We start from the raw sequence: 25,846 nt of genomic DNA on the forward strand, positions 1-25,846 counted from the left end.
GTTATTCCTCACCCTCCCCTTAAGTGTTGAAGAAGCAGAACGAGAACACTGAATTTAGCCTCTAGTTTAAAGTCTCAGCCCCAGGTCTGTCATAACTGCTGGCACATAAAAATTCACTTCTGGTTATTAGGTGTATTTGGTTTTATTTTAAACAAATTAAGTTGTACTGAACTGGACGGTGGTGGCGCACACCCTTAACAGCACTTGGGAGGCAGTGAGCTCAAGGCCAGCCTGGTCTACAGTGAGTTTCAGGACAGTGAGGACTGTTACACAGAGAAACCATGGCTCGAAAAACAAACAAAAAAAAAATTAAAAAAAGAAGAAGAAGAAGACGACGAAGAAGAAGAAGTTGGATTGAATTAAACAAGTTTTCAAGAGACCTTCCTGTTGTGAAATCTTATCACTAACAATTCCCTGTCATTCTTGTGGGAGTGGGTGGGAGGATCAGAGCTCCAGGGAGACTGTATCTATCAGGATGCTGTTTAGAGGTGCAGGGGAGGGATGGGAGGAAAGGCAGATGCAGCAGTAAGAACCAGCAGAGAGCAACCAATCATACAGTGGGCTTTGCAGTAACAGAAGTAGCAGGAGGAAAGGGGGCAGGCTCCCTATAGAAATCACCACAGCACCACAGAAAGTCTATACAAAGATCTACCCTAAGGGTTTGCTGGTGCATGTGTGATGCATGGGGTTGTGGTGCACTTGGGCAGAAAGGCCGAAGGAGAGCTATCTCTCTGTTCCGCTCTACCGCTCTTGCCGTGATTCCTCGAGACAGGGTCTCTTTCTGAACCTGGAGGAGCTAGCTCCCTGTTGCTTGGTGTTTTATTTCCGCTAGGCTAGTTGGCCACTGACCCCGAGTGATGAACTCTCTTGGCCCTACTCCCCAGAGATGAGGTTGCCGGTGTGTGTGGCCATATCTGGCTTTTCCATGGGTTTGGGAGATCCAAACTAAGGTCCTGGTGCTTGTACGTGTTCTTACCCACGGAGCCGTTTCCCAGCCCTTCTCCTGTATTTTTCAAGTCTTGAGCCATGCATTTGCCCGGAGGGGTTGACTTCTTACCCTGTGTTGCAACGTGAAAATATGCAGCTATTTGCACTGACCTGAAAAACAGCATGTCTTTGCAGGAGGCGTCTGTTTTCTGAAAGGCTTTCTTTTGTAGACTGTGAATCAGGAGTAAGAGAGCGGGTGGTTCTGTTGACAGGAGAAAGAACTCTTTATCTGCCTGGTATTTGATCAGCAATTATTTAGAAAAATAGTTGAACCACAAAAGGCTCTTGAGTTCTGTTTGTGCTGTCCCGTGTGAGGTACTTGTGTCAGAGTTATCTAAGAAGTGACTGGCCACAGGAAGTGAAGTGTGTAGTGGTGTGTGAAGTCATGAGTGCGTGGACCAGATGCTGCGGCCGGATACGTGCAGTGGACCAGACAATGCTGCCAGCCGGATACGTGCAGCACGCACCAGCCATCCCTTTTTCTTCTTCTGCCTCCCGCCTCCCGCTTCACCACTGACTGGAGCGGAGAGAGTTTGGAGAAAACTGAGGCAGAGCAGAGGAGTGGTCTTACCTGGACGGCTGAAAGGTTTCCCCAGTCCCTTCCAGTACCAGGTTGTTGAGTGGAGGTCCCGGATCAGATGGGCCTGTGAGACCTGGAGTTGACTCACAGATTGAGTGGTACTCTGGGTGTTCCCACCCAGTGTGCTGGCAGCTGGGCAGCAGCTGGGATAAACACACGCTGTGACCAGGTCTTAACTGGTGGGAAAACTGTGCTCCTATTGGGTGGCGACCAAGCTTCCACAGGCGAGTAAATGACAATGTCAAGTCCTCCCTGAGTTTTGTCCCAAGTCTCTGCTGAGAACCAGGTAAGTTTGTGTGGCCAAGCCAGTCTGTAGAGATTCACACGGAGTCTCCGGGACCCCCAATAGACAAGGAATACCGTTTCTTTCCACCTGACTTTGAGGATGCTGGTAAGAAAAGCAGATGGTAAACTAATTTAAACTACAGAATAGCAAAAATAGACCTTCGCAGTCCTGCAAAAACTAATCACCACCACCAACAACAATTTAAAAAAAAAACCAAAATATCCATTTTTTTTTAGTTATTATTTATTACTTATTTTATTTCTGGGCTATCTATGTAGACCAGGTTGCTGCTGAACTCTCAGCCACTGCAGCCCGTGGATTGCAGGTGTGCACCAACACACTTGACCTCAACTTTATGTCTTCCAGAAGTACCACAGTTAGTATGTTTCCAACTTGACACACCTGTGAAGGAGCCGCCCCTGAAGAACTGCCTCTATCAGATTGGTCTCTGGAGCGTTTTCTTAACTGCTAGTTACTCTAGGTGGGGCCATCTCTGCAATTGTGGTCCTGGGTTGTATAAGGAAGGTAGCTGAGTAAGCCAGAAGAAGCAGACCAATGAACAGTGTTCCTCAGCTGTCTGCTTCAGTTCTGCCTCAAGGTTCCTCCCTTGGCTTCCTCCAATGATGGACTGTAACCCAGTGAGGCGAATGAACTGTTTCGTGGTCCTGCTGGCCCTGCTTATCACAGCAACTGAAACTAGAACAAATCAAGCAGAAAATACAGCCCTGGATCTGTAGCCTGGGAACCCAAATCCCATGCACCTATATCTCTCCTTGCAGTGGCAGACACAGTGGCTTCTTCGATGCCAGCGTCAGGAACTGGGCAGCAGGAAATAGCATACTTCCTGAAGGTAGACATTTCCTGAGGGGAAGAAAAGTAAGGCTGAGTCACTGAGCATGCCCAGTTTGTTATTCTCATAGTCAGCAACTAAACACCTTCCCCCGAGGTAACGCTAGGGCAGAGGTGGTCTGGCAGTGGACTTTGGGGGAAAGTTCATCTTCATAAACACCTCAGGTGAGCAAAGGATGCTGCCCCTTGGTACTGTCTGAGACTTTGTGCATTGGAGGCTGAGATTCTGAAGTCTTACAGGGCATGAGTCAGAGAACAGACTAGATGATGGCTGGCGCTCCTGCGTGTCAGGAAGCCTGAGACCCCGTAACATGAGAAATCTGGGTCAATGCATTTCTACGTGGTGCTTGCCTGTCTTTACTAACCTTACCTGCTTTCTCCCCCAAACACACTGTGATACCTCTAGTGGTACCTCAGGTGGACGCCAGCCTGCATCTTTGCGTGGCTCCGAAATTAGGGTGTTGACCCCACCCCCAGCCATTTGTGGTTGTCACGGGGTTGCCAGTTACTGCTGGGCTCCGTTTTCTTCCTTGTTTTACTTGTTATGGTCATGTTCGGGAGGCTAGAGTGGATGGCCCATGAATTATTTGTCTCCCTTTTCGCTCAGGCTTCTCTGCTTCCTACCTGTTTGCATCAGAGAGTGCAGTGCCGGCCGCTGTCTGTTCGCTCCTGTTTCTAAGGCTGTGTGGCCCTCTTCCTCCAGCACGGCCTCTCTTCTGATAACGGAAACTTTGTAGACAGTGCTGGAAGTTGTTCCTGCTGGAACAGGAGGTTGCAGCTGGGTTGTGCTTAATGGTTACGTGCGGCATGTCACTGTGCAAAAAAGGTGAAGATCTCAGAAGTGTGTTTGAAGGATTAGTGGAAGGGCAGGAGAAGTATAATTTGCCCTGCTATACCCAAGTCCATGCCATAAACCATGCACACTAGATTTTCTTACAGACAAAACATACCGAAAAGCCCTCATAATGAGGGCTTTTTAAATATATACATTTATAGTATATATTTAATGTATGTGCATATCTGTATGCTTGTGTGAATTCATGTGCACTACAAGTATCTGAGCAGGCCAGAAGGTGTTACATTCCCCTGAAGCTGGAGTTACAGGTAGTCGTGAACCACCTGCTGCTTTGAGTGTTAGGTACTGAACCTAGGCCCTCTGCAAGAGTAGTATATGCTCTTAACTAAACCACATTTCCAGTCCCATAAATGTATCTTAAGTATAGGAGAATATTGAGGTTATCTTGCTCAGATTAATATTCTTTCCCTTGGCCTGATAATTAAAAGCCCACCCAAATCAAACAAGAAGGAAGCATTTGATTTCTTCTTTCGAGCCTTTCCAGGTCCCCATTGCCTTTCTGCCTTTCCCAGAGTACACCTGCATTGCACGGAAGCACCTTCTGCACCGCGTATCCCTCCCAGGTGCTGGGTCTGAAGGTGCAGCTCCCTCAGCGCCAGTCACTGTGCCTGCCGTAGCTGTTTCCGTGTGTTTGAGCTCCCGCAGACAGGAGCTCTTAATTCCCACAATACCTTGAAAGATATCACCATTATCTTTAACAAAGGCAGAGCGGAAGCTGGTAAAAGGCGCCTTGTTCAAAGCCGGAGCCAGCTGACTCAGGATCAGCTGACTCAGGACTGCAGTTCTTTTTTCTGTGCAGCGAAGGACAGCAGGCAGGGCTCACCTGCTTCTCCCCTCTCCTTCCCTGACACCAGCCAGCAGGAGTGAGCTCCTCTGCTCTCTTTGTTTTTGAACCATCCAGCTGGCTTGTGGGTCAAAGACCAGTGGTTTCTTGTTGTTGTTGTTGATTGTCATTTAAGTCAGTGCTTCAGTAGGCAGCCCTGGCTATCCTGGGGCTCTCTATATAGAACAGGGAGGGGATGAACTCCCCAAGATCAGTTTGTCTCTGCCTCCCAAGGGCTGGAATTAAAAGTGTGTCACTGCACCCAGCTTGTGCAATAAAGTTTTCATATTTTGTCTTCCCATTTTTTTAATAGTGTAAAATAGGACTAATTATAAGGCCTGTGCATTGGATTGTGACAGTTAAAATAACCAGTAAGTTGTCAATCAATGCTGGCTGAGCCTGCTGCTCACTGAGATGTGATTCGGTAGAATCAGTATCCTAAGATAGACCCCTGGGTCTGTTTGATTCCCTAAGCACCTGACTTTGCATGAAAATCCGCATCATGATGTGAATCAGATGATACAGTAACACTTTTTAAAAGTACCTGCTATGTGCAGAATCCACTCCCGGGACTGTCTCACCTTTTGATCCAGTGAGACATCCTTGCCCTCGACAATGTGCCAGGCTGTGACTCCTAACTGTGCTGGAGTGGTCTCAGGTGGACCGCAAGTTGGACACACCTGAACACACCTTCCGCGAGTCTCCCACCAACCTGCAATGGCCCTGACTGCCTTGAAACTTTGCCTGCGAATGCAAAGTTGAACTGTCAAAGTTGTAGCTGAGAGTTTAACTCGGTTTTAACTCTCCCCTGCCCCTTCAAGCTGAGCGCTGTGCTCTTTTGAAAATGAGAGCTGCATTTTCCAATTTCCAGTCTTTCCGCCTGCTTTGGCTTCCCTGCCCCCTTCAAAGATCTCCTGCAGTGGTTCCAGATGTCACACATCAGCTCCCCTCAAACCAGGAATAAAACTTTTCCAGCCCCTGAGACTCAACTTCACTTAGCATGGCCGAGGGTAAATATGTCTGTTGACAGTCACAGGAACTGACTTTCTTAAGGCTGAACGTTTTTGCTCTAAAGCCATACTTCTCCAAGAAACAGCTGTCATTCCTTGTTTCAAAAACAGAGAGGAAAATGATAGTTGACAGCAAACTTCGTCTCATCTGTTGAGGTTCTGAGTTGTCATGCTACCGGCTAAATACCTGTAATTCAAAATGTAAAAATGCTTACATTTTTTGCCTACCTTCATTTTTTTATTTCGGCCATTATATTACCTTTATCTTCCCGCCACACTTGCTAATCTTCCTCCTACTTTCCTCAACATAGATAATGTGTTTTAAAGTCACGTGGGTTTTTTTGTTTTGGTTTTTTTGTTTGTTTGTTTGTTTGTTTTTCGAGACAGGGTTTCTCTGTGGTTTTGGAGCCTGTCCTGGAACTAGCTCTTGTAGACCAGGCTGGTCTCAAACTCACAGAGATTCACCTGCCTCTGCCTCCTAAGTGCTGGGATTAAAGGCGTGCGCCACCACCGCCCTGTAAGTCACGTGTTTTTTAAAGTCACAAAATGAGTATTTTCCTGAGAACCGAAAGGTGTGGAAATAATATAACAGGTTTTACCAACTTGAAACTTTTGTCTTTTTCACTTTCTTTAAAATGATAATAAAATCATTAGGGCTAAGAGGCCCTGAGTTCAACTCCCAGCACCCACAGGTCGACTCACAGTTGTCTATAACCAAAGTCCCGTGGGACCCGATGCCCTCTTGTGGTGTGCAGACATGTATACAGACAACAACAGCAACAACAACAAACCACCAGCAGACATTAAATAACCTGTGCTGGGCATAGTGGTATACTCCTTTAATCTTAGCACGTGGGAGGAAGAGGCAGGTGGAGCTCTGAGTTTGAGGCCAGTCAGAGCTACATAGTGAGACCCTGTCTCAAAATCTCTCTCTTCCCCTCTTCCTCTCCCTCCCTCCCTCCCTCCCTCCCTCTCTCTCTCTGTGTAATAAAATTATCAGAATATCTTTTATAAAATCCAAATGGCCAACTGAGCTTTTGCAGTAATCAGGCTTATGTAAGGTTGGACCAAAGAGTCCCCATCATCCTTATTTCTGGTAATCCCAGCTACCCCCCCCCACCTCCACCCCCTTCCCCCCGGCATCCACAAGGCCTTTAAGAACTCACATAGATAAAATTCTGTCTTCTGTGGACTGTGATGTGCAGTGTGTTGAACCTCTTCTCCTTGTATCTCATTCCTTCTCTTTTCAGCACTGGGTCCCCTTTTGAACAGTGCTGTTTCTGAGTCTGGGGAATGGTGAATCATTTGCAGCACTGTGGGTTGTTTCTAAGCCACCTGCCCTGCACTGACCCACTCCTGTGGTTGTTGTTGCTGTTACAGCGTTGATGCTTTGACATTGGTGGCACGTGAGCAATTAACATTGGTGGCACATGACACATTCGTTTTTGAGATACTCAAACTTTTAATGTTAGAATGTCTGTACTGTTGACCAAGTAAATAAACAGAGAAAACGTCAAGGAGTATGAGTGGCCATTGAAGAGCTGAGGATGATGGGCAATGAGAGTCATGGGACAGGTTTATACAGGGCTGCACCCATTCTGACTCATTCATCTGTGTCTAGAAACACTGGTTTCTGAAGCCATGCATGTCTTTGAAAAGAATAGAGAGGCATCAGTGTTTCTCTCTCCTAATCAAAAACAAACAAACAAACAAACAAACAAAACGCATGGATGAAGCAGCACTGAGTTCGGAAGGTGTGTTGGGGATGGGATGGGGTAGCAAAGCTACTTTTCAGGCAAGGATACATAAAAGTTCGTAGAAAGAAATCAGCCAACACATCCTTTAGAGGAGCCTCCGAATAGCAGGCGACATCCATTTATAAATACACAGGGCTGTGTGTGGCTGAGGAAATAAGAATTCTTGCTGTGAAGATGTAAGGACTTGAGTTCAAATCCCCAGAACTCATTGTGGTAAATGACAATGGCCTCTATAGGCTCATCTATTTGAATACTTGGTCCCCATTTGGTGGAATTGTTTGGCAAGGGTGAGAAGGTGTGGTCTTGTTGGAACAGGTTTCTCACTAAGGGAAGACTTAAAAGTTTCAAAAGATTTCTGCATCCCATCCCATCCGCCCCTTATGGATGTGTCTCGAGGTGTGAGTTCTCAGCTACTTACTACTCCAGCACCATACTTGCCTGCCTGCTGCCATGGACCCTCTGAAACTGTAAGCCCCAATAGCCACTTTCTTTTGTAGGTTGCCTTGATCATGGTATCTCATCTTATCACAGGAATAGTAAGACAACTAAGACACCCTAATCAAAAGCGGTCTGATTGTTTGGGATGCTAGAGCCCAGTGCTGTGAGGAGATGGAAACAGGACAGGCTCTGAGGTTGCTGGGTGACAGCTTCATTCCAGGCTCAGTGAAAACTCTCTCAAATAAGATGGAGCATGATAAAGCAGGACACTTGACATCCTTCTCAAACCTCCAAGCACACAAGTGTACTCGTGCACACACACACACACACACCATCACCACCACCACCACTACCACCACCACTTACAACCTAATTTACTCAGTACTGACAGAGGAAGAGCAAAGTTCTGTAGACTGGTCCAGCCACAGAGAGGAGAATATATTGGTAGAGCGATGCCAGACTTGTTCTTTAACTCTGCAACAGAATTTCAAATAGCAGTGAGGACAGGAGGAGCCATAGAAAGGTAAGTGGACAGGTGTCCTGTCCTGAGGGAGACACTGGCATGTCACTACAGAGCATCCCTGGTACATTCAAATCCAGTCACTGACTGTGAGCTTACCCAGGCTGAGGTTGATCCCTAAAATACTCCAGTCAGGAGCTGCAATTTGGTTTAACTTCTGTGGTTCTGGTTTAGTGCAAAATGTTTTTTTTTTCCTCACTGTTGTTTACTCCTGTGCTCAACAAATCTTCCGTGAAGTCTGTACCCATCGCCATCCCAGCTTCTTAGAACCCAACAAGGCAAGAGCCAGATTGTACCTCCTCTGTGTGGGGTGTTTGGGGCATTTTTCTTGTGGCTTGTCTGTAGTCAGTTGTTATGCCCAGAGGCACCCTCCAGCTCAGAGATGACATCGTAGATGTCTCCCCCACCATCTACTTCTGACTGATAGCATCAATCAGCTTTGTTCCTTTCGGTCACTCTCACCCTTCTGCTTCACCGGGATGGCCCCTTAGAAGAGGTTGCTGCTAGAGAAGGTGCATTTCCTAGGAGTCAGTGGGAGAGTTGTTCCATTTCTTTCTTGATCCCTGGCAAGGACTCTGATTTTTCAACTAATGTGGCAGAAGACATCAATAAGAAAAGAAAAATAAGAACTTCCTTCCCCATTTCCTTGCCAGCGTTGCTTAGCTACCTTGTCAACATCCCCCCACAGCTCAGCAGAGTTCTCTCTGCATATTTTTATTGGGCATTTGTTTTATTGCTAAAGTTGATCTATTAAGCAGAAAATATGGAGAACACATGGAGTGGCTGTCAGTTTTACGCTTTTTGTTTGGATTTCTGTTTTTCTATTTCCAGAGACCTTGTGCCCTCTTCATTCCTAAGTCAAGTGACACACTGAAGGAACGGCATTGGGACATTTGTGTCTTAGACTTTGGGGTACGAAAAGCAAACGTTTAGACTGACCCCAAATTGAACACTGAATTGTGAGGTCTTCATAGTTGGAGGCCGAGTTTTAATTAATTCTGCACCCTTGCTCCCTAGTCCTGTGTCTTCTAAATAAATGGGCCTTAGTAAATGTTTTTCAGTTAATGAGCAGTTGGCTTTAAATATTTATTGAAAACTAGCACTACAATGGATGCTATTCATAGCTGAATTTTCTTAGTGTTACTTTCCAGGGCTCAAACTTATGGCTTGTTCCTTCTCTTTTTTTTTTTTTTTTTCCTTTTTCTGGACATTGGACAAAGACAGCGAATAACCACTATGTCATTATTAGCCTAAGAAACTTCTGGCATACAGCTGCAGTGGCAGTAGCCACTCTCTGTGTGATATCACACAATGGTTTCCCCAGAGGCCTGAATGTGCTTGATGGTCTGCTGTCCAGACCTACCCAGATCAGAATGTCCCCCACCCCCTGTACTCCATCCCCCACATGCAAAGCTGCTGAGCTGAAAACATTTGGGTCTTCTCACTCTTCCTCAACACATGCACACTCGAGTGCAGACTCTGTATATGAACAAACTGTTGGCAAAATCACAACACCAAGCTTATGTCTTCATCCCTTTAGTGGTCCAGCCCACCATGTCTTACCTAGGGCTTCACACGTTTTTTCTGAGATGTTGTTAACATGCAGGTTTAGATCTGCTGCTGGTCTGGAGGAAGCCAGAGAGCCTTCTTTTTTAACATACCCCCATCTGTGATACTCAGTGTCACGTCTGTGTACAGATCAGCAGATCTGATGTCATTTGGAGCTTGTCTGAAGTACAAACCTTGAAGCGTCTACCTGTCTTTAAACATAACCTCAGGTCTCCATTTTAGTGTGTAATAAGCACTATGTTTGGTTTTTATAACAGTGCTGGGGCTTGAACCCAGAGCTTTGTACTTGTTGGGAAAGTACCCTGGCACTGAGTTACATCTCTAACCTTTCATTTGTTTTATAAAAACTTTTGAGACAGGCACTTGCTAAGTTAGTCAGGCTAGCCTTGAACTTTTGATCCTCCAGACAGTTTCACAAATGTCTGAGATCAGAAGCCTGGATAGCTGCACCATTGAATGGGATGGAAGAATACAATGTGGGCAGGGTCTCCACGCGGACAGGGGTTGGAAAGGAAGGCTGGGTGCATCCATCCTTTGTACTTTAAAACTCTTGGGTGTGTACACCAACAAAGCTCTGGGACCTTGAAAAGTATGTGGAAGATGCGCTCATTTCGCGGTCAGAGGTGTGATGGATCTTTTCTCATCCGTCCCGATTGGCCGGCCTTGTCTTTACATGTGGGAAACTCACCTGGCCAACTCCTCAGAACAACTCCATTGTAAATAAAAAAAAAAAAAAAATCAAACCAGCAGAGGCATTCTCATATCTGCCCACATCTGCATGTGTGATGGTATGGCTTCAGTGCCAGGAGACCAGCTCTCCACATGCTCTGCACGTCCTCTGGTCGTTGATATGAGGTGCTCCACATGCATCTGAGGATGTCTGTGGGATTTTTTAAAACGCTGCAGTGAGAAAGCTTCATGTGCATGCAGGGGCAAAGTGCTGGAGGAGGGCTCGCTTGTTCGTCCCGGCTGCCCAGCTAGATTAGCCCTAAAATAACCACACAAAAACTGTATGCATTAAACCACTGCTTGGCCAATCTGTGTATCGCCACATGGCAGTGGCTTACCGGCTAAGTTTCGGTAGCATGTCTTACTCTGGCAGCGGATCCATGGCGTCTCCCCGACTCTGCTTTCTTCCTCCCAGAATTCAGTTCCGTCTTCCCCCACCTACCTAAGTTCTTCCCCATCAGAAGGTTTTCATTTAAAAAGAAATTGCACCTGTCCGCACTCTAGAGTTTGAAGACTTTTGTGTTGATAGCCATGTAGTTGATAGACCAGAGTATTTTGGAGTATGACTTCATAGAAGATCTCAGGCTGGGTGTCACGTGCTATTTTCCACATGGATCTTTTGTGTGTATGTGGGGGGGGGGGGAGCAGGGAGCATATGCTTACTGCCATGAGAAAGGAAAATAGAGTTCCACTTCCCAGATGTGGCATTACAGGGCAAAGCTGTTAGGAAAAGGGTGGGGGAAGAGAGGGATGTGAGTGCTGGGCTGTGGGTGACACAGGAAGAGGCACCTGGCAGCAGGACCATGGCTATGCTGAGCAGAGAGCAAACCTTGTGGGAGGGCATCTGAGCTCTCAGGGAGAGTTAACAGAAATTGATTTTGTTTGAAAAATGCCATGATGGGACCTAATACTGTGCATGCTAATTTAAAATTTCGAAAAGATATCTCAGGAGCTCATTCCTGTGTTGATGGCTTAACAAGTCATGTTCAGACGTGGGAAGTGCCGGAACCCCTCTGGGTGTGAAGAGGCAGCTCAGAGAGTTCGTCCTCCAGTCCTCTGCGACAGATTCTGTGCCGGCTCTTCTGATGCTGGCCTCAGCTCTGGGGTCACTTTGCTGTGGTTTGGCTCAAGTGGAACTACTATAATCTTTTGTGTCAAGGCCACACGGCCGCCTTCACCTCAACCCACCCTTTATTGGCAGTTTCTGGGGAATGTGTGTATAAAATGGAACGGGGGCTGAGCTCTGGGTAGGGAGCTTCATAAACCGGTAGGAAAGGCAGGATAAAATACATCACAGCACAGGGTATGGGATCGCATGGAAGGTGTCTTTACAAGGGGCCAACAAACCAAATTTGGTGCCAGCTGTGCCTCCTGCTAGCCACAGGACATTGTCTAGCCAGTAATTCTGTCACCTAGGGATCCGTGAAGAATACTTGCTGTGAGTCTGCACATCTTCCATGACTCTGTAGATTTTGCTAGAGTTTTGAGAGTCAAATGAAATAATGGACAACATTAGGCTTTCAAGTTTTCACCCACTAGATATGCACGGCCAAATAAATTCAAGTTAATTAAAGTAAGATAGATTACAAAGTTCCGTTCCTTAGTCACACTGTTTACATCCAAGTACTCAAGGCTGCATGTGGATGGTGGGTGCCACATTGTAACACAAGTGCATCTAACATGTACCTTGCCAGAGCAAGTTCTGCTGGACAGCTCCGTTCCAAAGGGCTCCTGGGAGTGGTATTAGGAACATAAAGGATGGCGCGTTGTAGAGGTGACAGCGGCTGTCATAGTCAGGGCTCCTTGCAAAGGAACCACTAACTTAAAGTCAGCAGAATTTAAAAATCGATTTATTCGATCAATCCTGCGAGAACAAATGTATTTCAAAGGTAAGAAACGGGACTGTTTCCTAGATTGCCTGGAGCTAATGGAGCCTCTTTCTTCCTGTGTTCTCCCCATGGCAACTTGGGCGTGTGTTCTGTTTGTTTCTCTGTTTCAATAGCCACTGGAGCCGCTACCTCCTTCCCTCCTCCTCTTCCCCCTCCTCTCCCTTTCCCTCCTTTCTTCCTCCTCCTCTTCTCCTTCTCCCTCCTTCCCTTCTCTTCCTCCTCCTTCCCTCCTTTCCTTCTCCCCCTTCCTTCTTCCCTCCTTTTCCTCCTCTCTTTTCCCCCTTCCCTCTCCTATTCTTTTTTTAAATTTATTTATTTATTAAAAATTTCCACCTCCTCCCATTTCCCTCCCCTCCCCCTCCTTCCCCTCTCCTATTCTTTCTCTTTGCCCTCTCCTTGTTCCTTTCATTCTCCCTCCCTCCCTCCCTCCCTCTCTCTCTCTCTCTCTCTCTCTCTCTCTCTCTCTCTCTCTCTCTCTCTCTCAGTTCTGCAGTTCAGCTTTCTCAACTGCATTATACATGACCCACAGGGGCTTAAATGACTGTTTTGATCACTCCTTGCAGGTCTAGCAGATGCAGACTCCTGGTTCCTTTTAGGCTCCTGGTATGATAGCCACCTGGCCCCACCATCTCTCTTTGTGAAGTCAAAGACAATCTATGCTTACTCATTAGTCTCCAAAAAGGAGTAGACATGCAATAGGACTGAATCATTGCCCAACACACTCTTGGCACCTTGGAAAAGCCCTTAGCTTTGGATCAGAGAAGTGCCAGCAAGGATTTGACAGAGACCACACAGAACAAAAGGGTAGCACCCTTTCTTCTTTAGTTGTTTGCATAGCTCGCAGTACCAGTGCAACCCGCAGGGCAATAGCTTAACCTCCGCATTCATATACTAGACCCATAGGAACTAAGCACAGCCAGGAGTGCAAGGTGGAAATTTCCCTAAGCCTTTGTTAGTTCTTACACGCAAACTGAGCACTCATAAGTTCCCTTTTCTTTTCCGCCTTTAGGAAGGAACATGAGGTTCCCTTGGAGATCATTCAAGAGGAAGATGGAAGGAGCCATTTAAAATCGAGTTAAACTGCAGGCTGCAAGACTGGGGCCTGAGGGCTGGCAGTGGAAAACTCTGTTGGGCTGTGATCTCTCACTGAAAAGTCCCGCGTGCCTTTTTGCTTCCTGCAAAAGGAAGGAAGACAAGGAGGAGACCATGTCTATAGCCTTGAAGCAGGTGTTCAACAAGGACAAGACCTTCCGGCCCAAGAGGAAATTTGAACCTGGCACACAGAGGTTTGAGCTGCATAAACGAGCTCAGGCATCCCTCAATTCGGGTGTGGACCTGAGAGCAGCCGTGCAGTTACCCAGCGGGGAGGACCAGAATGACTGGGTGGCTGTGCACGTGGTGGACTTCTTCAATCGCATCAACCTCATCTACGGCACCATCTGTGAGTTCTGCACTGAGCGGACCTGCCCCGTGATGTCAGGGGGTCCCAAGTATGAGTATCGGTGGCAGGATGACCTCAAGTATAAGAAGCCAACTGCACTACCAGCTCCCCAGTACATGAACCTGCTCATGGATTGGATTGAAGTCCAGATCAACAATGAGGACATATTTCCGACATGTGTTGGTGAGTGCCTCAAAATTTTAACGTGTGTTTTTTGGTATTTTGTCCCATTCCGTCCAGAGGTGATAAAATTTTCACAGTATGAGTCTTACACTCTCTTTGAATACTATATCGCACCCACGTCAATGTTTCCCGAAATTCCATCAGCTATATATCTGATACATATGAATCTGATTAAATTGGGTGGAGGTCATTCACGGCCCGTCTATTTGTGTTTTTATGGAGTCCAGTGGTATACATTCTACATGCTTGAGAGTGTTAGGAAAATGTTAGATAGGATCTTCTTGGCTTTCTTAGGGCTAGACTCCGATTCTACTCAGCCTGGTAAGATTTTTGGTTTTTGGCTAATTGACGTGCAAGGTTGCATTGATTGGGATGTGACTACTGTTGGTATTAACTTTTTTTTTTTTTTTTTTTTTTTTTTTGTTTTTGGTTTTTGGTTTTTCGAGACAGGGTTTCTCTGTGGTTTTGGAGCCTGTCCTGGAACTAGCTCTTGTAGACCAGGCTGGTCTCGAACTCACAGAGATCCGCCTGCCTCTGCCTCCCGAGTGCTGGGATTAAAGGCGTGTGCCACCACTGCCCGGCTGGTATTAACTTTTTAAGACTAAAAATCTACAAATTAGTTGGGCAACAAGCCCACAGGGGAAATAAAGATCCTGGCATTTGCCTCTCTTCTAATCACGGTTACTGCATTTCCAGGCTATACTGTTAACTCTCTTAACTGCCAGACAGACTGGAACATTTGAAATGCAGATATTTCGGCTTGTTTTGTGCTATCAACCATACAACATAAGGGTTTGGACTCAGCCTTTCCTTCCTCTTTGCATGGCTAGCTATTGGATTCCTGTGTATGGACAGGCTGGGTGTGGAATTCATTGCTTCACATCCAAGGTGCAGTAGGAATGAGAACTCTTGTTTCTTTTGCCATGTCTCCAGTTGTTAGCAGAGAGCTAGGAGCCTGCATGGGCACTCACGGACGTTTCCAAGATGAATGACCTGTCCTATCGGGAGAGGACAAAGAAACGTGTGTAGTACGTGATGTATGCACATGGAAGCGCATGATAAAGTCTGTTGAAATCTTTGAAGATGGAGAGGTGTCCCCAAGTTGAGAAGGGATGTATGGAAATAATTAGGTTTATACTGGAAAAAAAGGACATAAATTGATTGGTACTTTTTTTTTTTTTTTTTTTTTTTTTTTGTATGGTGCATCTTGAAGTATTCAACACATAAACCAGTTTGTCAGGGTCCTGGCTTTGCCTTAACTTGTCTAGTCCTTTCATGCTCTCCTCTCCTGTCCCTTGTTGCCAGAAAGGAGGTGAGGTGTTCAGTATTGCCTAGGAATTTCCCAGAAACCCCCCTGGGTAGGTATTCCACATCTCTGAAGGGTGGGAAATCCTTCATTCTTATCTTCATGCACTTTAATTTTACTATGAGAGGCTGCTTGTGCTAGGAGGAACTGTTATGTCATGTGCAGAGTGTCTAATATAGCAAGAATGATTTGGTATCATCCTTCTGGTGTTGGCTTCAGGGTACTCCGAACTCTGGGCACTGCCGCCATGGCCACTTTGAGCTGCAGAGCGAATATCTCAGTACAGCACCCCTGGGTTGCTTGAGAGGGAGGCAGCTTCTGGATATCTGTTTGGGGAATGGAGAGCATCACAGGTGATTCTAGACTGTGTTCTCGGGAGTACTGGATGTCTCCGTGTTCCCCATAGAAAATAATAGCGCTTTCTTTTCAAGGTGTTTCCTTCATCATTTTGCACACAGATTGAATTATCTGTCTCTTTGCTCCATAGCATCGGTGTTCTGAGGAGTCTTAGCAGGATTCCTTCTGAGAAAAAAACAAGTTCAGGAAATTCAGAGGAAGCTGAGGATTTGTCTTTCAGCACAGGGTTCTTAGTATGTCAATGTGCATTTTAGGAATTTCCAAGAAGAGTACTTTAAAGTGTGTTATTTTAAACACTTTGTCTATCTGCGTGTATGTAAAGGCAAATACCAGGTGTGTGTGTGTGTGTGTGTGTGTGTGTGTGTGTGTGTGTGTAGGTCAGAGTGCAACTTGCAAGAACTGGTTCTCTCCTTCGGCCTAGTGCATCCCAGAAGAGAACCAGGTTACTAGCCTTGTGGGAAAGCACCTTTACCTGCTGGCCCCGATAAAAGAGTTTTCGGTGTGTGTGTTTCCATGCTTGACGTGGCACTTTATTCTTCCTCTTAAAATGGAATTCATTCACAGGTGTCATGTGTTTATTGTTTAGACAGGGTCTCTATGTGATTCTGGCTGTTTGACACTTGTAGGCAAGGCTGGACTCCAACTCACAGGGGTCTACCTGCTCCCCTCCTGATGCTGGGATTAGATGCTTGTTCCACTATTTACAGCTAGCATTTTTAATTTTAAGGAAATATTAACTTATATAGATTAGTCAGCATTATCTGGGTTTCTATTCAAATATTCAAAACACAGTTTCCCTGATCTTGGGGAATACTTGCTCAGCATGGCCAAGGTCCTGGGTTTAAACCTTTAGCCCTGCCAATAATAATGATAATGATAATAATAATTTTCTTAAATGTGACTTTAAAACCTGTAACTTAACATCAGACAACAAAAAGTATAGTTACTATACTGTACAATTGTTCTTTTTCCTTTTTTGGCTAAAATTTTCTATCCTTTGAATAAAATCTCTCGCTAGTCCCTGGTAACTTCCTTTCTACTCTGTTCTTACGAACTAGGCATTTTTAGATTCTTTTTTTTTTTAATTTTTTTTAATATTTATTTATTATGTATACAATATTCTGTCTGCAGGCCAGAAGAGGGCACCAGACCTCATTACAGATGGTTGTGAGCCACCATGTGGTTGCTGGGAATTGAACTCAAGACCTTTGGAAGAGCAGGCAATACTTTTAACCGCTGAGCCATCTCTCCAGCCCCGCATTTTTAGATTCTACATGTAAGATAGTGATGTAGGAGGTTCTTCTGTCTATGTGTTGCTTTCATTGGTTGAATAAAGAAACTGCCTTGGCCTTTTGATAGGGCAGCAAGATAGTATGATATTTGCATTTGTGTGCCCCCACTAAGTTCGTCCACAATTCATAAATTTTATACGTATTATTGTAAGTGATGAAAGAGAGATAGAGAGAAAGTTGGCACAAGTTCCCATGTGTAGGCCTGTTGGCCTGGAACTCACTCTATAGCCTTAGTTGGCCTAGACTGCTTCAGCCTTCCAAGTGGTAGGATCATAAATGTGTGTCACCACACCTGGCTAAGATTGCCTTTTAAGACTTCCTTATTTTTATTTATGTGTGTTAAGAGAATGCCAGACTCCCAGGAGCTGGAGTTATGGGCGGTTGTGAGCCGCCATGTGGGTCCTCTGTGGGTGCTCTTTACCACTGGGCTATCTCTCCAGCCTGATTTCCTTCCTTTGAAAGACTGAAAAATATTCCATTATGTATATTTGCCACATTTTTTTTATTCAGGCATCCATTTGTATATTTGATGATTGAATACATAAATAACATATGTCTTACTTTTTCATATGCCTGTCGGTTACTTACATGTCTTCTGCTGAGAAATGTCCACTCTACTGGGTAGTTTTTTGTCAACTTGATACAAACTAGAGTCACCTGAGAGGAGGGAATTTCAATGAAGAAACTACCTCCATCAGATCACCTGCAGACAAGCCTTTAGGGCATTTTCTTAATCAGTTATTGATGTGGGCAGGCCCAACTCATGTGGGTGGGGCCACCCCTGGGCTGGTGCTCCTGGGTTCTAGAAGAAAGCAGCTGAGGTACTGGAGAGATGGCTCAGGAGTTAAGAGCACTGGATAATCTTCCAGAGGACCTGGGTTCAATTCCCAGTACCCACAAGGCAGTTCAAACTGTCTATAACTCCAGTTCCAGGGGATTCATGGCACTAGGCAATGCACGTGGTGCATAAATTATATACTCTGCAGATACATCCAGGCAAAATACCCATACACATAAAATAAAATAAATGAATCTTTAAAGAAGAAAACAAAAACAGCTGAGCAAACCAGCCATACCTATTCAAAGCACCACCCCACCCCTCTGGTTTTCCTAGCGCTTGTTTCCATGAGGTTTTCTGTGGTAGTTTGAATGTAATTGGTCCCATAAGTTCATAGGGAATGACACTATGATGAGGTGTGGCTTTGTTGAAGGAAACATGTCACTGTGGGGGCAGGCTTTGAGGTTTCCTATGCTCAAGACACCCCCCCACACACACTGTCACAGTCTACTTCCTGTTGCCTTCCTGCTCAAGGTGTAGCCAGCATCATGTCTACCTGCATGCCACCTTGCTCCCTGCCATGATGATAAGGGACTGAACCTCTGAAACTGTAAGCTAAGCCCAGTTAAATGCTTCCCTTTGTAAGAGCTGCCATGGTCATGGTGTCTCTTCATAGCAAGAAAAATCTAAGACACTTCCTTTATTTCTTTTGTGTATGTCTGCATGTGTGATTCTATGTGCATGCGCGCACACACATGTGTTGTAAAACAACCTGAGACATCCCTCCTCGGGTCCTGGTTACCTTTGTTTAATACATAATCTCTTTTGACCTGGAATTCACCAGTTAGACCAGGCTGGTTGGGCCAATGAGCTTCAAGTATTCACCCATCTCTGCTTCTCCAGCACTGGGATTATAAGCATGTGCCATCACTCTGGGTTATTTTGTTTTGTTTTGACATATAGACCAAAACCAGTTCTCACGGTACAAAGCAAGCTCTCTCCTGCCTGGCTTCATTCTCTAACATTTCTAACATGGCAAGCGAGGGGTCAGTGAAAAGCTCCAGCATCCACCATCATCATGAGTGTTGGTCGGCGTCCTACTTAGCCAAGGTTTGTTCTCAGGTGTTAGCGGAGTATTTGTGCTGTGTTTCAGAAGATGTACTTCCTCCAGTGCACTCCACCGTGTCCCCGTCATCCTCCTTCCAAGTCATCCTACTGCCTCGCTTTTGATCTTTGTGTTGTTATGAGTCTTCCCTCAGAAATGATCAAGATGTGTGTCCGGATAAAATAAAATAACAAAAAACTTTAGGCAAACAGTTGATCCTGAGAGGATGAGAAACGGAGCGATCTGCTGAGAATTAGAATCCTGGGCACGTGTCAGTGTTCCTGCCCCGGAACCAAGCAGGGTTCAAACTAACCTCCCCACTGTGATCCAAGGAAGTAGAACCGGAAAGCAGCGACAGATGTGGCGGCTTCGCCCTTAGTTAGGTATTGAAGGATATAAACAGCTGTTGATCTCCACTGAAAACTGAAGAAAGCCAGCCTTTCGTCTGCGGCTAGATTCCTGTTTAATTAGGATCGCGTGCTGCCAGAAGTCAAGCTTTTTCAGATGGGGGACACAAACACATGCAGCCTCTCGTCAGCCACAGGCCCCTCCACCCTCCCTTGAACTCTCCTCCAGCCTCCGTTGGTGGGAACCCAGCAGATGTCTCTGCTGAAGTCTTATAAGAGAGCAGTAACCGCAGAAGCAAGGACCACCTCCCTTTGATTCTACTTCTTAAAGATACAACCCAAACAGAAAACAGAAAGCCACAGACTAAAAAGAAACACTGTTGCCTAATTACAAAAGCGCCTCTCTGTTCTGGTTCCAGCTTCCCTGCTTCCCTGTTATATAACAGGATTGAACATCGGAGAGCTGATGCTCAGACAAAAGCAGACAACAGAGCCCTCTGACTCATGGGTTTTGGAAAAGTCTCTGTAAAGGCGGAATAAGAGTTCATAAGACACAATTGCATGATCTCACCTACACCTACAGTTTTAGAATAAATGGAGTCAGCAGGGAAGATTAGTGAAAGTTAGGGGGAAAGCAAATTCATGTCTGCAGCGCCTGCACTGTAGCTGCCACTGCTAATCTCACGTAGTCCTTGCAACAGCTCAATGGAGTGACTATTGCATCTTCGTCGTCAGGAGTCTAAGGGACTTTCTTTGAACTGTTACAGATGATACCTAACTTCGAAGTCAGTGTGAGCAAGGGTGGCGAAAATTCTATATGCTTACCATACCCTACCATTCAGAGAATATATCATTAGTTCCCATACTGGGTGATTCTCAACCAATAGTTTTAGGAGGATGATTAGCATAGAGAAAATTTCATTAATTTTTTTTAATTTAAAAATGATTGGCTTTGGCTTTTGCTCTTTTAGAAGAAAACAAAAGTCAGCACTAAGATGTCTAGCAAATACAATCAGGTTCTGCAAATGCCCTGCGTTCCATTCTGAGACTGGCCACAGGCCAGCTCATCCTTTGGTCCACAATGACCCGTGACGAATTGGCTGTTACTCATTCGCTCGTTTGTTCCATGAGTGCTTAGTGTGTGCATGCCTGGGATCAAGTCCTGTTTCAGTTACCCTGAGAGCAAAGCAGACAGAGTCCACGTCCTCAAGCCATTTACGTAATGCCCAGATGTCTAGTTATTCCAAATCACTCTGTATATTTTTCTAAGTGCATTGGGGAAAGAGTTGTATCCCCTTGACCACCTGTTTCATGAGACTACATTTGCTGTGCAGCCCAGGCTGACCTGGAACACCTGGTTTTCCTGCCTTCTCTGAGTGCCGGGATCAAAGGCATGAGCCACCATGGTCTCGCTCAGTTCCTACCTAAGATTTCATCATTTTCCAATGTACCATGGCAAGAATAAATAAATAAAAACATATGCAGCAATGAGCATCTCAGACTTGGGATTTGAGAAGTCAGAGTTATGTTTAACATTTCCATTCTAACCTTCCATTTCTTATTGGATGTCTCGCTTGCGTTTTCAGATTTTGAAGTCGTTCTGTATGACATGGACAAGACAGGACGTGTGGGGGAGATGTATTTGCAGCCTGCTTTTCGAAAGCACTGCTTGGCTTTAATCAACTCGTTCTGCTGCTCACGCGCTGCTGGGTCGTGCTAGCTCTAAACTTCCATTTCTCTGTTTGGGAACCAAGGGTATAATTCTGACCTCGTGAGGCTCTTTTAGGGATCAACCGAGGCAACGTGGCGGAGTGCTGGGGGGCGGGAGGTCACATTAGAACCTGGGGTATAAAGGACACTGAAGATATTCCTGTGCTAACTGGCTTTCCTTTCCTCTTCTCCCCTCTCCTTTTCCTTCCCTCCCATATCCGCAACTATCATCCATACGCCTGGAAATTGCTAGACAGTTTATGAACAATATCTGTATAATCATAATAGAGACTTGTAGACTCAGCAAGATTTACAGACATTGTCAGTCTTTGTTGATGTGATGAGGATCTCAAACCCTTAAGGGCTTCTCTCCAACCTTTGGAAAACTCCAGGAGTCAGAGCAACTCCTGGCTTCAGGGAAGAACACCTAAATTTCTGGAGAAATTGCCGCCAGTCAGGGTCTCCCTCTCGATTTCCAGAAAACTGAGTGCTAAATCTGCCCGTGTTCTGTGTCAAATTAGTTAGCCTCAGCAGAATGTGAGCGCAGGTTCGCTGGACAAGCAGGGGCGGAGCCCACTCCTTACACCCAGGAAGGTCTACTCATCAAAGCCAGTGCTCAGCACAGAGGCTTGGACTGCATCTCTGAAGGAGGGGTTAAGCGCTGTCAAAGCATGTCTGTGGCCGTTGGCTTTGTTTGTGCTTTACAGGCGAATCGCTGCCAATGGTGGAATCCTGTTTCCCCCCATACAGGCTTGTGAATGGGCAAGAGCTTCCAGAGCTTTGCTACGAGATGAATCTTTTGGGCTCCAATAAACTGTTTGGCTCTAAGAACTTGCTAGTTGGGAGGGGATGGCAGTAAAGCTGCCATTTTCTGAATACATATTGCTTCTGGCGTCCACTGTCATTTAACCTGGAAACTAAGTAAGGCTTAGACTATCATTGCCATTTCTCATAGGAGAAAACTAAGACTCAAAAGCATCAGTAACTCGCACGGTATTTCATAAAACAATACAGAACACATTTGGGGCACCCATGTTCTCAACTATGCCAGCCCCTCATGTCTGTTAGTGTTCTTTGCCGAGAATCAGCAACATCCCTGGCTTACTCCTGACTATAGTGCGTTCTTCTAGGGGATGCCCAGAGGCAGACTCTCACGGGTCACAGGGAGAAACTTGAAGACACCCAGGGCTCTGTGTCTGTGTAGATTATACTGAGTGCTTTAACATAGACATTCGAAGATCCTATTCCTTTAAAAAAAATTGCCCCCCCCCCCATTGATTCTGTTGCCACCCAAGTTTATTCAGTTGTCTGTTCATGGACAACATGCACAGACAGCTGACTGCACTCTGCTGCAACTGGCCAGCAGCCCTTGGAGAACTGATGGTCTGTTGTGGAGCTACAAGTCCCTCCCCCCACACAGTGAACCCGATACTGTGGCTGACTTGGTGGCTGAGCTAATGAGGACAGTGTTAAATAACCATCCCCACTCAACAAATCCCAAGAGATGCCCCCCAACACCCCCCCCAGGGGTATGCTAGGAGACCCAGAGAGGGAGCCCAGAGGGCCTGGAAACAGAGCCCAGAGGGCCTGGAAACCGGGGCTAATTACCTGAACCGCACGGAGCTCTCTATTGCCTATGCTATGTAATTTTAATGGCCATGTCTGAGGTGACACCCGGTTACATCTCGGCACCAGCAGGGAAGGGAGATGGGATGGATAGCTGATACCCAAGAGGAGGCCAGAGACTTAAAACTCAAGCCATACCTGAGTGGGGGATCTGCGCATCTGCTGCCTTTGCCCCGTTGTTCATTGGCTGGATGGAGTAATCAAGGCTGCATTGTGGAGATCAGTGAGATATGGAGAGTCAGCCTGAAGTTGGAAGGCATCTCAGCAGGGCCCTGACTCTAGAAGGCTCCCTTCTGCTCATCACCAGCATCCCACCTGTCCTCTAGGTAGTGCATAGCGGCTCAATTGAGGCTGCCATTCTGAAAGAAGTCAAATTGTAAACCTGCCCTAGGCTTCCATCTGTGGCAAGTGGCTGACAGACTTTGTGTTCAAAATACCTGTGTGTGCACTGGGTTATGTTATCTTTGAGGGCCTCTGCAGGTAGGGCTTGGATTGTGCTAATTTCAAACTCTAATTGAGAATTCTATCCATTTACATGACTAAGCTTTCCTTACATCTTCTAGTCCAGTGATGCTACAGAAAGATGAACCAGTTTGAGAATGGAGCTGCCTGAAATGTTAGCAACTTACACTAGCCAGTGTTAAGTCCCCCAAAGCTGCTTTCTCGTCGATAGACTAGACAGAAAAGCACCCATGTCACAGAGTCGTTGGGGGTATTCAGTTGCACGCAGCCTGCTACAGCTGGCATGCTGTTGGGAGTGGAGAAGAGATGCTGGGAAGTCAGTTTCCTTGATACCACACAGTCTCAGTGATCAAACAGACTCATGGGGTAGACGGAGGTGAGAGAGCACAGGGTACGAACGCCTCGCTGCCCGCAAGCATTTGCATTTGGCCATGGGGTTGATCATCCATCTTTTGCTTTGTTCTACGGAAACAGTAGATGCAAAGGTAAACATTTGTGAGACTGGATGGCTATTCTTGGTTTGCACAGCGTGAGGCAGGAACGTCCACAACCAGCCGGCACAGGCGTGTTTCACAGGAGGCAGCAGACAGAAGAACGTTTTGCATGAGGTAGCCCACTAGTCAAAAAATTATTCCTGTGGAAATGGAACCTGATTGGCAGAGGACATTAAAGGAAAGAAGCATCCTGAGAATTGTGAGGAAGTGGCATTTATTTTGTGACTGGGCTAATATTTCATTTTTTACATTCATTTATTTATTTGTGAGTGTATGGGTGGCTGACTGTGTGTGTGTGTGTGTGTGTGTGTGTGTGTGTGTGTGTGTGTGTGTGTGTGATACCATACATCTGTGGCAGTCAGAGGTCAGCTGCTGGTTCTCCTCCTCCCACCATGTGGGTTCCTGGGACCAAACTCAGGTGCCCAGGCTTGGCAGCAAGGCTTTTACCAGCTGAGCCATTTTCAAGAATTGGTCAAGAATCCTTTTAGCACATGAATTCCTTTTAGTATTATGTCTCATTGATTCTTAGTTCATGCCTTTAGAAATTAGAATGTGTGTCTTTAAGGAAAGAGAAACTGGAGTTGTTTGTTCTGAAGAAACATGGGCTCTTGGCATTCCTCAGCATCCAGCCCAGGTGACCAGCAGGACAGTGAGGAATTCTGGGAGCAATGCCTGCCCACAGTCAGCAGTTCCTTCTGTCTTCCATTTCCTGTGTCCTGTAGATCTGCTGGCAGCGGCAGGTTCTCCCTGGCTTCTGATTCCGCTGAAGTGCTGGAATCTTAATGCAAAATGGCAGCAGCCTGTGGCAGGCAACACAAAGGGACCCAGGCACCATGATACCTGAGGATGACATCTAGTCGTCTCAACTGCCACACCTGCCCCAGCCGCCAGGAGCCGAGGGGGGAGCTGGGAACTGTTGTTAACTACCCAGTGTTCACCTGTGATGGCCTTCAGAGACACCGTTCATTATTGGCTTTCTCGGTGGAAACAAAAAGGCCTACCCAGAGGCCAACTCAACTGCCTTTGCATGTCTCTGGAGAGAAATACTAGCAAATATTTCAACAACAGACTCCAGCTCCCTAGGAAACCATCTGCGGGCAGTCACTGTCGGAGCACAGGGTGTGTTCGCTTTGCTTTTATTCCAGAAGTAGCATGCTGGTTCGGGGCTCGCCTTTTGTCCTAGCATCCCCTGCGCCTTCCTCTTCACCTGGCAAGGAGCAGTAGGAGCCGACGCTCTTTGTGTTGAGAATGTGTGACGTGGTGCGTATTCAGCACTTAGTGTGAGAGTTCACTGTTGAATGAACTTTGGCAAAGTTCCCTCTCAGAGTGACGAAAAGAGATGACCCCCGAGTATCTGTAGTTTATACTGCTTAGTTATAAAGGAAAAGTCTACCGAAATTTGTCTCTCTGTTTCTTTTCCAATGTAAGAAAAAGTAAGGATTGTGACATAGAATAATCTGAGAAAATATAACCACATCCATTAGGATTTCACTTAATTGAAACTTCAATATCAGCTGAAGGTAGTAGACTCCATTTTTATGTAAGGCAGGAATTTCAAAATTTGACCAATAATTACATTAAATTTAATTTATCCTAATCTGGGTCCACTGGTGTGCTGAGTCTTTCATTATATGTTTTCTAATCTTCATAGCAGCCTTAGTTAATAATTATCCTTGTCCTCATTTCAAATGAAGAAACATAGATAAGTGTCCAAAGTTACCTTTGTAGTAAATGGTTGACCCAGGCTGAAAAGCCAGACTTGCCCAACGACAAAGCCGCATCCAGTGACATTATAGCGCTCCTTTGCTCAAAGGACACAGTGACTTAAAGACAAAGGGGGTCAAAGTAATGTCACTCTCCTCCTTCCTAGCATTTCGTTCCTAGCTGGGGTTTTATATGCACATTTCCATGTCTGCCTCTAACGTACAAATGCTCCTGGAAGAACCTTCATGATTGTGTTGAAAGAATTCACCTTCTTCCATCCAAGCACTCAAAGAAAGATGCAGAGGTTGATGAAACCACATGGCTATAGGGTAGTTTATGTTTGCTTTCTTCTGTCTTCTCACCAGCCACAAAGATGAGAACAGTAAAAAGTGGACATTTTCACTTACGTAAAGAGACACCCAGTGGTACGAGGGGTGTGTGTATCTCAGGGGGCTTTGTTCTCTTAGAGTCTTTTTATGGGCCTTTCTGACATGAGACTTGGGAGAAATACTGTCATTGATTAGCAATATCTCAAAGCATACAGTCCCTGCTTTTAAAGGACGGCCATTTAACAACTCAGGAAAAAGACCATGCATATATATATATATATATATATATATATATATATATATATATATATACATAGGCACCCCTGAAGTCCAGCTTATTGTTATGGCTAACAAAGTGAAGATAATTCTGGGCATGATCAGGCATGGTCTACTAAAGCCAAACTGAAATGTCATTTTCT

General features: G+C 45.7%; 1 protein-coding gene across 3 annotated transcripts in view; it reads left to right on the forward strand.

The window, feature by feature from the left end:
• The window catches only part of Mob3b (MOB kinase activator 3B), a 168,218-nt gene that overhangs the window by 57,826 nt on the left and 84,546 nt on the right, over nt 1-25,846 (forward strand). For all 3 annotated transcript variants that reach the window (XM_057790925.1, XM_057790927.1, XM_057790926.1), the window contains exon 2: nt 13,303-13,917. In XM_057790925.1, coding sequence (XP_057646908.1) covers nt 13,500-13,917 — 418 coding nt within the window. In that variant the 5' untranslated portion in view covers nt 13,303-13,499. The remainder of the gene's footprint in view (nt 1-13,302; nt 13,918-25,846) is intronic.

The sequence above is a fragment of the Chionomys nivalis genome, chromosome 16, assembly GCF_950005125.1.
Source record: "Chionomys nivalis chromosome 16, mChiNiv1.1, whole genome shotgun sequence".
Classification (NCBI taxonomy): domain Eukaryota; kingdom Metazoa; phylum Chordata; class Mammalia; order Rodentia; family Cricetidae; genus Chionomys; species Chionomys nivalis.